The following is a 12,040-nucleotide window of genomic DNA, read 5'->3' as shown; positions in this document are numbered from 1 at the left end:
CTCCAATCTATTCTCCACAGAGTTGCTAAATATGTACTATACTTGTAAAGGACCGTTCTGATCATATCATTCTCTTGCTCTCTAAGCTCCAGTGTCTCCTGTTGCTTCTAGGATCAAATACAGTTTCCTCTGTTTGACATTTAAAACCCTTCACATTCTGAATACAGTCTGCTTTTCTAGATTTATTATGCATTGCTCTTTTTTATGAATTCTAATGTCTAGACAAACTCTGATTTGCTCTTTCTCACATACTACATTACAACTCCTGTATCTATATCTTTGCAAAGGCTGCCTCTCATTCCTGAAATTCACTTCCTCCCTTCTGCCACATCTTGAAATTACTAGCTTCCTTCTAAGCTAAGCTCAAGTGCCATTGCGTACATGAGGTCTTTCCTTATTTACCCAGATACTAATATCTCTCCCTCAATCCCGTTCCAAAATTACCTGCCCTGTGTTATTTTGAATACACTTTGTGTTTTGTATTTACTTTTCTGTGTACATATTATTTCCCTCAAAAGAATGTAAATTCAGAGGGGAAGGGCCTATTTCTTTATTTTGTATCTCTAAGTGCGTAGTATCCCAGTGCCTGGCACATAGTAGAGATTTAAAAATAAAAATGTTTGCTAATTTTTCCAGATAGCATATTTATAATTCTTATAAAACATGAAGATGATAATAACAGTACTTAGTTCTTCTAACATTCTTTCTTGTTTTTTTTCCTCTTAATGATTCTTGAAATACCTGGATTCTTTATTAACCACACATTTATTCATGAGGAAAACCTACTGTCCCTCCTTTGTATTCTTTCCATTTATAATTGCATGGTTTTCAATTTGTCCATATGGTAGGCTCCTCTTTTTTTTTTGACTGACTCTCTACTAGCACTAAAAATCCTCTCAGTTCAAAATTGTGCTTTTTATTTTGAAATCTCTTAAAGTTTCTGTCATAGTCTTTTTCCCATTTCCCCTTTTGCTCATTTTGTTATATCTTCTCTGTATTAATCTACAGAGCTTTTTAGTAAAATAGTAAGGAGAGACTACTTCCAAAAGTTTCTAATATTTTGTATAATGTATGTATTTTTTCCCTTTTCAACATATATATATGTGTGTGTTTGTGTGTGCATTTTCTTTTCTTTCCCTTTTTTTCTTTACTAATTTCCTCTTTTTGGAACCCACATGGTTATCTAAAAGGAAATTCGAATGCATTCAGTAAGAACACATTTTCCTTAAGGCTCTGTAAGGACCTTCCTTCAAATGACTTTTCAAGAAAATTTATAGTTCTTTTAATTTATAGAGGAAGTATTAGGTCATGTTTATTTTTATGTGATATTATCCTTTAATTGAAGTGATGGTGATTATACCTCATGAGGATCTGTTTGGGGAGCTCCCTAAGCTGCAATGTTATTCCCACTTATCATGTACGTCCTCTAGTTAAATTAGGAGTTACTAATTATTCAAGATAACAGGGTCAGTGTCTGGGGGAGGAAAGCATGTGGAACATTTCTTTCAGAATAAAATGTTATTTCCAGATTGAGATGTCTGCTGTACTACATGATTCAAATCATGCTGTACTACATGGATTTAGTGATTTTTTTTAATTGAGTGCTGTCTTCAGTGATCTGTTAGAAATATAGATATAATCTTTCATGAGTATCTGAGTTGCTGGGCACTGAAGGAAAACCTAGAAATCTGCCAAATAAAATTGTATTTTATTGTACTAGTTTTCTATTAGTTTCTCCTTCCCCACTCAAATACCCACTCCCCATTAGAAATACTTAACTTTTAGATGGACAATAATGGCAACTGCTTAAGCCTGCTGAAATTTTTATTCCAGATAGTCTAACTTAACAATTAAGTTACATTCTTTAGGGACTGCAAAAAAGAAGTCCATCATATACTTTGATATGGACAAACTGAAAACCACATAATAATAAATAAAATGAAGAGTGAGTGGATGGAATGGACCAAAGATAAAAGTATGAAGTTACTGATTAAATTCGTTTCAGTTACTGGGTAAGAGGATGCTATACTTGAATTAAATCATTATTCTGTTTGATGCTGATTCATCTCACCATTTAACTATATTTTCCTCAGTGATGAAGTCAGTGTAGTAAGTAGTCCACTACTGACATGGAAGAGTGAATAAGATCAATTACATGACCTTGATATGAGTAGGCGAATGCAAAGTTAAGTTAGAAAGCTTACAATTTAGGGGATGAGGTGGAATAGAATTAGGCTTCCAACTCTCCATTTATATGGTGTTTCAACTTCTAGAACTGGATCATCTAATATTTTAATTAGGGTTGATTTATACAATAATACCAAATAAATTTTATTGATTTTTGTATATGGGTACATTATTTTGTGACTTTCCTGTGATTTTATTGGTGAAGGGGGATTCCCAGTGAGGAGCCTATCTCAAATGAATACTTATCGGCACCTGTAGTCACCTACAGCACTAAGAGATAAAGCAATTTGCTCAGGGCACCACAGTCAGTATGTGGCAGAGGTATTCCTGACTCCAAGTTCAGATGTTCCCTATCTACTATGCCATGCTGCTTCTCACCTCATAAAATATTAATGTTAAATCCATAATGCCAGAGTTATTGTGAGACTTTTTTTTATCACTCAAAAATCAATGAAGCAAAATAATGTCTATCTATTAAGTTTCAGTACCATGCAGCTAGACTCCACCAAGGGGAAAACTGTTTTCCAAGTGGATGGTATGAAGTGGTTTCTGATGCCATACTTCTGTGTAGTACACTTTTTGCTGCTGAATTCTCTTAACAGTATCTTTTTGAATAATCTGTATTATTTTGTAAAAATGAAGTATAAAATTTGGACTTGATTGAGAATAACAATAAGCAATATTCTTTATTTTGGGTTTCCTTGACAAGCACTGAATTAAAATTAATACTTTCCCTTTTACAGTACATCTCAAATAAAGCCTAGATTAACACCTGTTAGGAATGTAATATGGGCTAGAGAAACTGGAGGAGGAAAACTATCAATTAATCTCTCTAGTCCCTCCTAAAAGTCTTGAGAAGCTAATGAAATCCATTTGCTAAGTTAGCTATGTATATCTTCTTTCCTTTATTCCTTTGTTTAACTATTATTCTAATGGTGAATTCCAATGATTCCAAATGAATGGGGGCAAGGGAAGGTGTCTTAATATACTTGTTAGATAATTTCTGTTCATACTGGCGTATATTTACATAAGGTATTTCACTAAAATAAGACACAGAGCTAGATATTTTTCTAGGTAAACAGCACTTTGTCTAAATCCCTCTACTCTTAGCACATTTTATCTTCTAAGATACTTCTTTGTATATATACATCTTATTTAATAATTATTAAAATACAAACTCTCTTAGGGCAAGGTCTGGGTCATTTCTGATCTTTAAATATGTGGTGCTTAAGAAAGTGACTTGAATTAATGGAATATGATTTCTACCAACTTATCACATCCACTTATATTGTTTGTTCTAGCTTCCCAATATGGAGATAGCAATGAGGTAAAATGAAATAAAACAAAACAAAAAAACCTACCATCTGTCATTCCCTCCCTGCGATGAGGCAATGGGGGTTGGTCCAATTTACTTCCCTTGTGTTTTTTAGTAGGCCTAGGCCTCTGACTCTGATTCAGTGCTGTACTGGTGTTATTGTCAGTAGAAAAGGGACTGGTTGGTCGAGGCCTTTGAGAAGAGAATGCTTTGCCTAAAAAGAAAGACAATGAGAATGGGAAATACAAAACATTATTATAATAAAGAGGACTTTGCCTTTATACATCTACTCTGATTAAAGACGAGCTAACAAGACTGTCTTTCAGGGACAATGTTTTGGTTTCTTTGTACTCTTCTGATCACATACAACAAAGAAAATAATATGCTACTCCTTCCAAAAAAAAAAAAGAAGAAAAAACTCTGACTACCCATACAACAAAGAAAATAATATGCTACTCCTTCCAAAAAAAAAAAAGAAGAAAAAACTCTGACTACCCAAAACTTGTGCTCAATATGTCTAAGATTTTGAATAAGCTAGAGCAATTATATCCATAAGGTATAGTTCACTACATCCAGTTTTTTCTTACTGATATTGAAGGAGAAAGTTCCAAAATTAATTAGGTGTTAGGTTAGTCTAAATATACTCTTAAATTCTTAGAAAACACCAAAAGAAAAAACTTCCAGAAATATTTACTCAGATATCGTTCATTTGACTGCACCACACACAAACATTTTGTTTCAGTTTTTCAGTCTTGTCTGATTTTTTGTGACCCATTTGGGGTTTTCTTGGCAAAGATACTGGAGTGGTTTGCCATTACCTTCTCCAGCTCTTTTTACAGATAAAGAAAACTGAGGCAAACAGGGTGAAATGACTTGCTCAGGGTCACACAGCTAGTTCAGTGTCTGAAGCTGGAATGGATCTTACTGAAGATAAGGAAGGGTTCTTGAATCCAGGCCTGGCATTCTTTGTATCTTGCTGCACCCTGTCCTTTCCCCCACAAACATACAGTGTGTTTATTAGTCAGTTGTTTTCTATGATTTTTCCATACAGTCTTTCACTTCAGTAACATTAAGGTATATGACATACAACAGTTTAAAAGTATATTATATATCAGAATATAGAGTATAAAGTGCATTTAGTCATGAATTTCCACTTCTAACTTCTCAAACATTTATAAACATTGTATTTCTTTGTTGTTGTTGTTGTTTTGTTTAATGCATTACATTTATTCGAGGAAAGATGGTAGTATTATATTGGCAAAAAAAGATGATGGATAATACTTTTAACACCATATAGAATCTAGCATGCATACCTTCTACATGATAGCATTTGGCACAGTGGAAAGAAAAATGGATTTAGAGTCTGAAAACCTGAGTTCCAGCACTAACTCTGATATCCCAAGCTTTCTGAATGTGGGTAAGTTACCAAGAGTTTCATTTATAACATTGAGATAATACACTACTTATCTCACAGGATTCTTATAAAAAAACTAATATAAATGGCAGCTATCATTTATTTTTACGATACAATGGATTATTTTGAAGAAAGCACTTTATAAAGCTTAAAGCACTACCCAAAATTGATCAACTATCATTATTACTCCTATAAGTAGGTAATATTTATTCTAAACACATTTATATAGCTGCTTATCTTTAAGGCAATCTGATATATTGCTTGACGTTTTACTAATATTAGCATACATGAAACAAATGAATTGACGCTACCTGATTTCTTAGTTTCTTTGACTTTTCAAGTTGTGCCTACATATTGTATATACCACATAAAACACTTGATAACATTTGATTTCTGACCTAAACTTATCAAGAAAAAAATTCAGATAACGGTTATCTTACATTACTCTGTGGTTTAAATAAAAATAAACCTCTATAATTCCTAGACACAGGAGTCTTTCTTTCTCTATGTATGTGTACAGTAGGTTTCTTTTTAATTAGCATCTGTCTATCTATCTATCTATCTATCTATCTATCTATCTGTCTGTCTGTCTGTCTATCTATCTATCTGTCTATCCATCTTCTGCTCTTTCAGATCAGAAACTGTTCTGCAACTTATAGCCTTACAGAAATACCTGGAACACTGAGTATAAATAACTTGCCTCAGGCCACACAATCTATGAGTTACAGGTGAGATATGAACTTAGGTCTTTTTGCCTATATATGAGAGGACCCTTGGCATAATAGGTAGAGAGTCAATCTCCGCATCTTGGGTTCAAATTCTAGCTCTGAAACACATTGGCTATGTAATCCTGGGAACGTGCATAAACATTCAGGGACCTATTCAATTCTATGAAGACTATAAGAAGCATAGGATTGCTAATCTGCCTTGGTAGAGGGAATTTTCTCACTGTAAGTGAAGTTACACTGGATACACACACACACCCAAGTGGGTTATTGAAGCTATTTCATTTCAAGAAAGACAAAAATAAAATTCAATGATAACTTCTTAGAACAAAAAACAAGGTTCTTTTTGGTGTAGTGAAAAATAAGTTGCCAGTTATATTATTACTTTCAGAAGCAAAAACTGAATCTTAAAAAAAGCTATGTATAAACACCATTAAATTTAACTTGCAAATGTAGTAGGTTTCTTTTTAATTAGCATCCTGTAAAATAAAGTAAAAAATATTGGATTAAATAACAAATTCCAAACAACAAAACTATCTGGCATTTGCCCTGCTAGACTGACAAACTTATATGCACTCACCCCATGCTTAGAAAGTCTTCCCAGAAAACGTATTTGCAAAAGAGATGGGCTAGAGGCACAGTAATAAAAATAAAAGTTGAGCACTTTTTATCACTAGAAAGTTTACTGATTGTGTGAGGATTTTGCAAGTATATATTATCAAACAATAATGGCAAAGTTAGTAGTAGCTTTGCTGCAACATAAAAAAGAAGCACATATCAGTTAGTTTATCAAGTAGTGGAGAATAAAGGGAAAAATTAGAAGACTAAATGATGCTCTGCATTACTTAAATTAGCTAGAGTTATGGTAAGTATTCACCCAAACTTATTTTCATGCATGTTAAAAGAATGCCTTACAACCAGATCCATTGAGGAGAAAGATGATTAAGAGGATGGAAAAGCTCATTACGAATAGCATAAGGTTCCCTCATGCAGAAATTGGCAACTTCAAATCTACCAACCTGTTTTTGTCAGGCTAGTTCCATCCAGCCTAAAACCAGCTTTATCTGCTGCTGCAACCAGTGCTTGTGCAAAGCTGCCGCTGGTCAAGATGGAGTCATCTGAGGAGCTACCTACACTAGATCTATGACTAGAAAAGTTACGATCCTCATCAGATGCAGAACCCCATCCATTTACCATTGAACCTAAAAACAAATGCAGTTATCTAGTGAGTTGTATACATTTCATTTATGATCTGTTTGTATATTGTACAATATCAGCAAGATGCAGAGAAGATGCCATATAAAACACTTTAGGGATATGGATCAATCATTGTTCTTGTGATTTGACTAACATAAAGAACTCCAAATGAGGAAAAAACATGTTGGCATCTTCTCTGCAACATATAGTCTTAGAGAATTGCCTAAAAGACAACTAAAAAATTAAGTGACTTGTCCAGGGTCACATAGGTAGTTTATGTCAAAAGTGGGACTGGACTCCAAGTCTTCCCTTCTCCAATGCGAGCTCTCGATCTACTGTATTATGCTGCTTTATCAATGCAAAATGGGCTCTTAAACTATACCCAACAAGATTAATTTCAAAAATATTACTTAAATAATTTCAGTGATAAGGTGTCAATGTGACATGATAAAGACATAGCACCATATTCCCCAAATAAAAGGAATGTATGGCATGAAATAGTTCTAAATTCTAAAATTAGCTGGAATTCCAGGAACACATACAGGTATGTAAAGATAAAATGAAGTACTTCATTTTTTATTTTTTTCCCCTCTACTATTTAATAGACAATAATATATTTGAAACTGTTATTCTAACCTAATCCATAAGTTTCAATCAATTGGCAGGCCTTCATAACACAGCCTCATGCACTTCCAAGATTTAAAGGGGAAAAACAAAAACCCATAATAACAACAACAAACAGAAACTGAAGGGGTGAGAAGGATCTGTCAGCCTTAAAGCATATTAAGTGTAGCACAGAGAATGACTGAATATTGATTCTATTTGCCAAAATCACATAATTTTTTTTTAACTTTCCAAGCACAGTTCACTTGACAAACAGCTGGAAGGAAGGTAAGATAACAGAAAAAACTGAGCTACCTCAGGGAGAACAATATTTGATCTAATAATTGCAAGTCAAGACCATCAGACAAAGATGAAAAGAGAAATAATGCAATGAACTTTGCTACATGATACTATAGTAGCTAGGACAAAGCAAAATGTAGCAGTTAGTGGTCACAAAAGAATTTAGAAGTGAATATACTTTTTAAAATACTGAAAGGATGTTAAGAGTTGTTTCAAGATTTTTATTGTTCGTTCATAAAACCTATGCTTTAAGAAAAATGTGATTTAATTCTTTCTAGTTCTTTTTCTTTAAGCAATGACCAATTTTCTTCATATAAAAATATTTTATAAATGCAGAATGTAATTATAGACAATTCTTTATTACCTGGACAGTTGAAGCAGTTATATAGGTGATACAAAATGGCCAAGAATAAAATAATTATTTTGCCTATATAAAAATGACAAGTAGTCTCTACCTAGTGCCATTAATTAGTTCTATAAAAATGTTATCTTGGTTGAAACAATGTTACAAGGGGCTGGGAAATCAAAATGACTGAAGTTTAAGCACTAGGTCAAAATATTATATCCATCTGACTTTGCATTTGGTACCATTTCTTACAGAAACATCTATATTCAGGCTTGATATTAATGTCTTTTTTTCTTTTTTTTTTTTAGGCAATTGGGGCTAAGTGACTTGCCCAGGGTCACACAGCTAGTAAGTGTCTAGTATTTGATCTGAGGCCGGATTTGAACTCAGGTACTCCTGACTTCAGGGCCGGTGCTCTATCCATTGTGCCACCTAGCTGCCCCTCTTGATATTAATGTCTTAATGATATTGTGAGATAAAAATTATTCAAGGAAACATAATTAAGAGTTTTCATTATGGATATGCCTAATCTTTTGATAATTCACAGTATTTTAACCAAGTCAATGAAGTCTTAGTTTTTGGTTGGTTTTTTTTTTTGGCTTACAATCTTGTTTTTAGGGTAGAGAGGAGGCATAGTATTTAAAAAAAATAAAAGGAAGAGCCGAAAGTGTCTTTCTCTGCCAGTCTGACCTTCTGCCTATCCTCACATGTGACACTGTGTGTAATTTCTCTTTGCTTTGAACTGGCTAGCCCCTACTATGCACAGACTGAACTAGCACTTTTTGTATGAAGCCTTTCCTAACCTCCCTCCCTCCAAATGCTAGCATCCTCCTACCCTGAAAGACCGTGGGAGTTGTCCTAAGCCCATATAAAGGAATGCTGCAAATCACTGACCCAACACTAGCAAGGGGGATACAAGAAAGATGATTTGTAAGGAAACAGTTTTCAAACAAAGGGGAAGAATACATCCAGTGTAGAACCTAAAGAGTTCTCTCTCCTCCTTCTCCCCTCAGAAACAATACTCCAGCCATGGCTAGTATAACCCTCTGGAGGTGCAATCCTGTAAGGTGCATGGAGACTAACGTCATCTCTTTTGCCTAACTCCATTCCCAGCTGTTGTTTTTTTTTTTTTGTATACATGTTTGGTGTGATGCAGGGGGTCACATTACTTGTGCAAAAAAAGCTTTCAACTACACATTCTTGTGTTCCATTAATTTCTATCTATAGCATAGCCAAGAGATATAACTGCATTAACAGGGTCTGCTCTATCCATTATGGTCCACCACAACTTGCTCTCTCCCTACATACCATTATATTTATTTAGTATTTATTTGATACATAGTTATATATGTATGCGTTACCTTCAACAGAATGTAAACTCTTAGAGAGCAGGGACATTTTTGTCTTTGTATCCTAAGGACCTAACACTGGGCTGGAGCATACCATAGGCATTTAACAAGTGCATATTGATTGCTTGATGGTGGTGCTAGCTCCTAATGAACTCAAAATAGAGATTATGATAATGGCAACAAAGAAATATGATATAACCACACCAAAGGTATGTGTGTATGTACATATATATGTATATGCATATTATATATGCTTACATAAATACATGTCCTTTCTACCATTAAAATGTAAGCTCCTTGACGGCAGGGCATATTTCATTCTTGTTTTTGTTTCCACAATACTTAGTACAATGCTTGGCACATAAGAAACATTTAATAAATATTTAGAGATAGATTAATTGATTAACAAGTTTATATGGATAAACAAATCAGAAATCAATATTTAACAAGTCATAATGTTCACTTTTTCCCAAAGGCATATAATAACTTAGCTGTTTAGTTATTTTAGAATGTCTAATGTATCCCTCCCTTAAAGTCAGAGAGGAAATCAGGGCTAAGAGACAGGATAAGGAGAAAGCAATCTATAAATGTAAGGTAGGGGACATACATCCATTTAGGGACAAATGCTTTTAAATATCACTTTTGAGAGGAAATGTGGCATAGTGAAAAAATAGCTTGTCTCAGAATCAGGAGAGATTGGTTTTGAGCCCTGCCTCTGATACAGGGTGGCTTTGTTAAACTGCAAAAATGATTTAAGTTCTCAGGATCACAGACAACTCCCTAAGATTACAAGTTAGAACCGTTATTGATGTGCATTGGGAAAAGGAATTTCCTCACTGGGAGTTCTCTAAACCATTGAAATTAAAGGTCTAGAGCTTCACACACACCCCCAAAAAAAAGGGAGGAAGGAAGAAAAAATTAGAAAAGGCTTATTAATAAAACATAGAACAGTTCCTATAATATTATAATTTTTCCATATTGCAACAGCTTCAAGTACTGGTCCAGCAGCAGACATGTTATGGATCTTGACTCATAAGGTGTAGAAAGGCTCATCACCAGAGGTTTGGTCAATGTGTTGGCTTTTGGCCAAAGCAACTCACTACATAATTTACTAAAGGAAAGAGGTGTTTCTGTCTCCATAAATAAAAGGGGTTAGCCTTATTGATGAAATAAAAAAAAATCTTTAAAACCTGTACTATTTTCCTTCTTCCCTGTTAAAAATTTCACTTTCCTGTGTTTATCTGTCTGTACTATGACTTTCCATCTTTCTCCTTTAGATCTTACTTATTAAGTTCTTATCAAAACTGTTAATGGGCTTAGGAAGAATATTTCCAATGAGGAAAGTATCATCATAATTGACTGATTAGAAGTGCTTTTGTATGAAAAATTTGAATAAAAGTGTATATGTGGCAAAAAAAATGCACTACTTGATAATAAAATATAGCAAGTAATGTATGGGTGGTAAAAACTGCTCTATTAGAAAATCTCAAATAAAAGATGGTAAGCAATCCATACCATTTTGACACTTTATAGCTGAATGCATTATCAATACATACTTAAATATATAATGAAAATGAATTTATGCCACTTAGTCAAATTTATTTCTGTTTACATATTTAACCTTTCCAGATTTTTCAGTTTTCAAATTGCTGAAAAGCCAAAAAATTCTTAAATTTATTCCAACTGCTAAAGAAAAAAATGCACACAGAACATTAAGTAGTTGCTCAAATGTTACTGAGCAGTAAAATACTATGATAAAGTGGCATCTTGCTGTGTCTCTATTACATCTTCAGCACTAAAATTAATTTATGATCAGTCATCAATTCATTTACATGTCATTTTATGCTAAATCCTTCCTTGCTGATGAATGCATATCCCTAGATCCATTAAGCTTGAGTAAAGTCTGTGCTTTATAATATGACCTTGCTAATTGTGGCATTACCATTTTTACAAGATACAAAAACTAGCAGTTTCCCATTTTCTGAACATATATTTAATCTGCGAACCACACTTACTATTAAATGCAATCTGCCTAACTGTCTGTAAAATAAAATCTGAGCAAAATGTATCTCTGAGCAAACCAATCAAATATTGACCTCTACCTTGGCAATAGATGACTTTAGGTAACAGATCTTGTCTAATCTATAGAAGTTGTTCTATTCTCTTCAAATACATTGAATATGCCCCCATTCTCTAATTATTACATGCAGAAGAAGGAATATATAATGCATGTAGAATTAAAAAAGGTAAATGGATATCTTTTAAACTTTACTTACATAGATGAAAACATACATTAAATAGCCTTCATCTTTCTTTTAATCATGGAAATTAAAAATAAGTGACATCGAGTATTTAAAATACTTCAAAGCTGTTATCTCTTTGGTAAACTATTTAACGGATTTTGGCAATGATAGTAATAACATGGAATTTTTGTTACTTGAATGCTTCCTTAATCATTTTTTGGTAGCAATTTCTATTCTTCAGGTCTTAGTGTTAAGTAGTTAAGACTCTAAAAGTTATGTACCCTAGCTTTAAGGAAAACTTCCAGATTTTATCAAATTTTTTGTGATTCATTTGGTAAAGCAGACTTTACCTCTCAAAGTA

The 12,040-nt window shown here is 33.6% G+C and overlaps 1 protein-coding gene across 1 annotated transcript in view; it reads right to left on the bottom strand.

The window, feature by feature from the left end:
* The window catches only part of ROBO2 (roundabout guidance receptor 2), a 709,376-nt gene that overhangs the window by 13,795 nt on the left and 683,541 nt on the right, over positions 1-12,040 (bottom strand). Inside the window, exon 27 of the mRNA XM_078147421.1 lies at positions 3,549-3,716. Within this exon, the coding sequence (XP_078003547.1) occupies positions 3,549-3,716 (168 nt within the window). The remainder of the gene's footprint in view (positions 1-3,548; positions 3,717-12,040) is intronic.

Source organism: Phascolarctos cinereus, unplaced genomic scaffold (genome assembly GCF_003287225.1).
Source record: "Phascolarctos cinereus isolate Bilbo 61053 unplaced genomic scaffold, phaCin_HiC Scaffold_7;HRSCAF=346, whole genome shotgun sequence".
In the NCBI taxonomy this organism is placed as follows: domain Eukaryota; kingdom Metazoa; phylum Chordata; class Mammalia; order Diprotodontia; family Phascolarctidae; genus Phascolarctos; species Phascolarctos cinereus.
The sequence above is the reverse complement of the archived record's forward strand: the minus strand, read 5'-3'. Positions and strand labels throughout refer to the sequence as shown.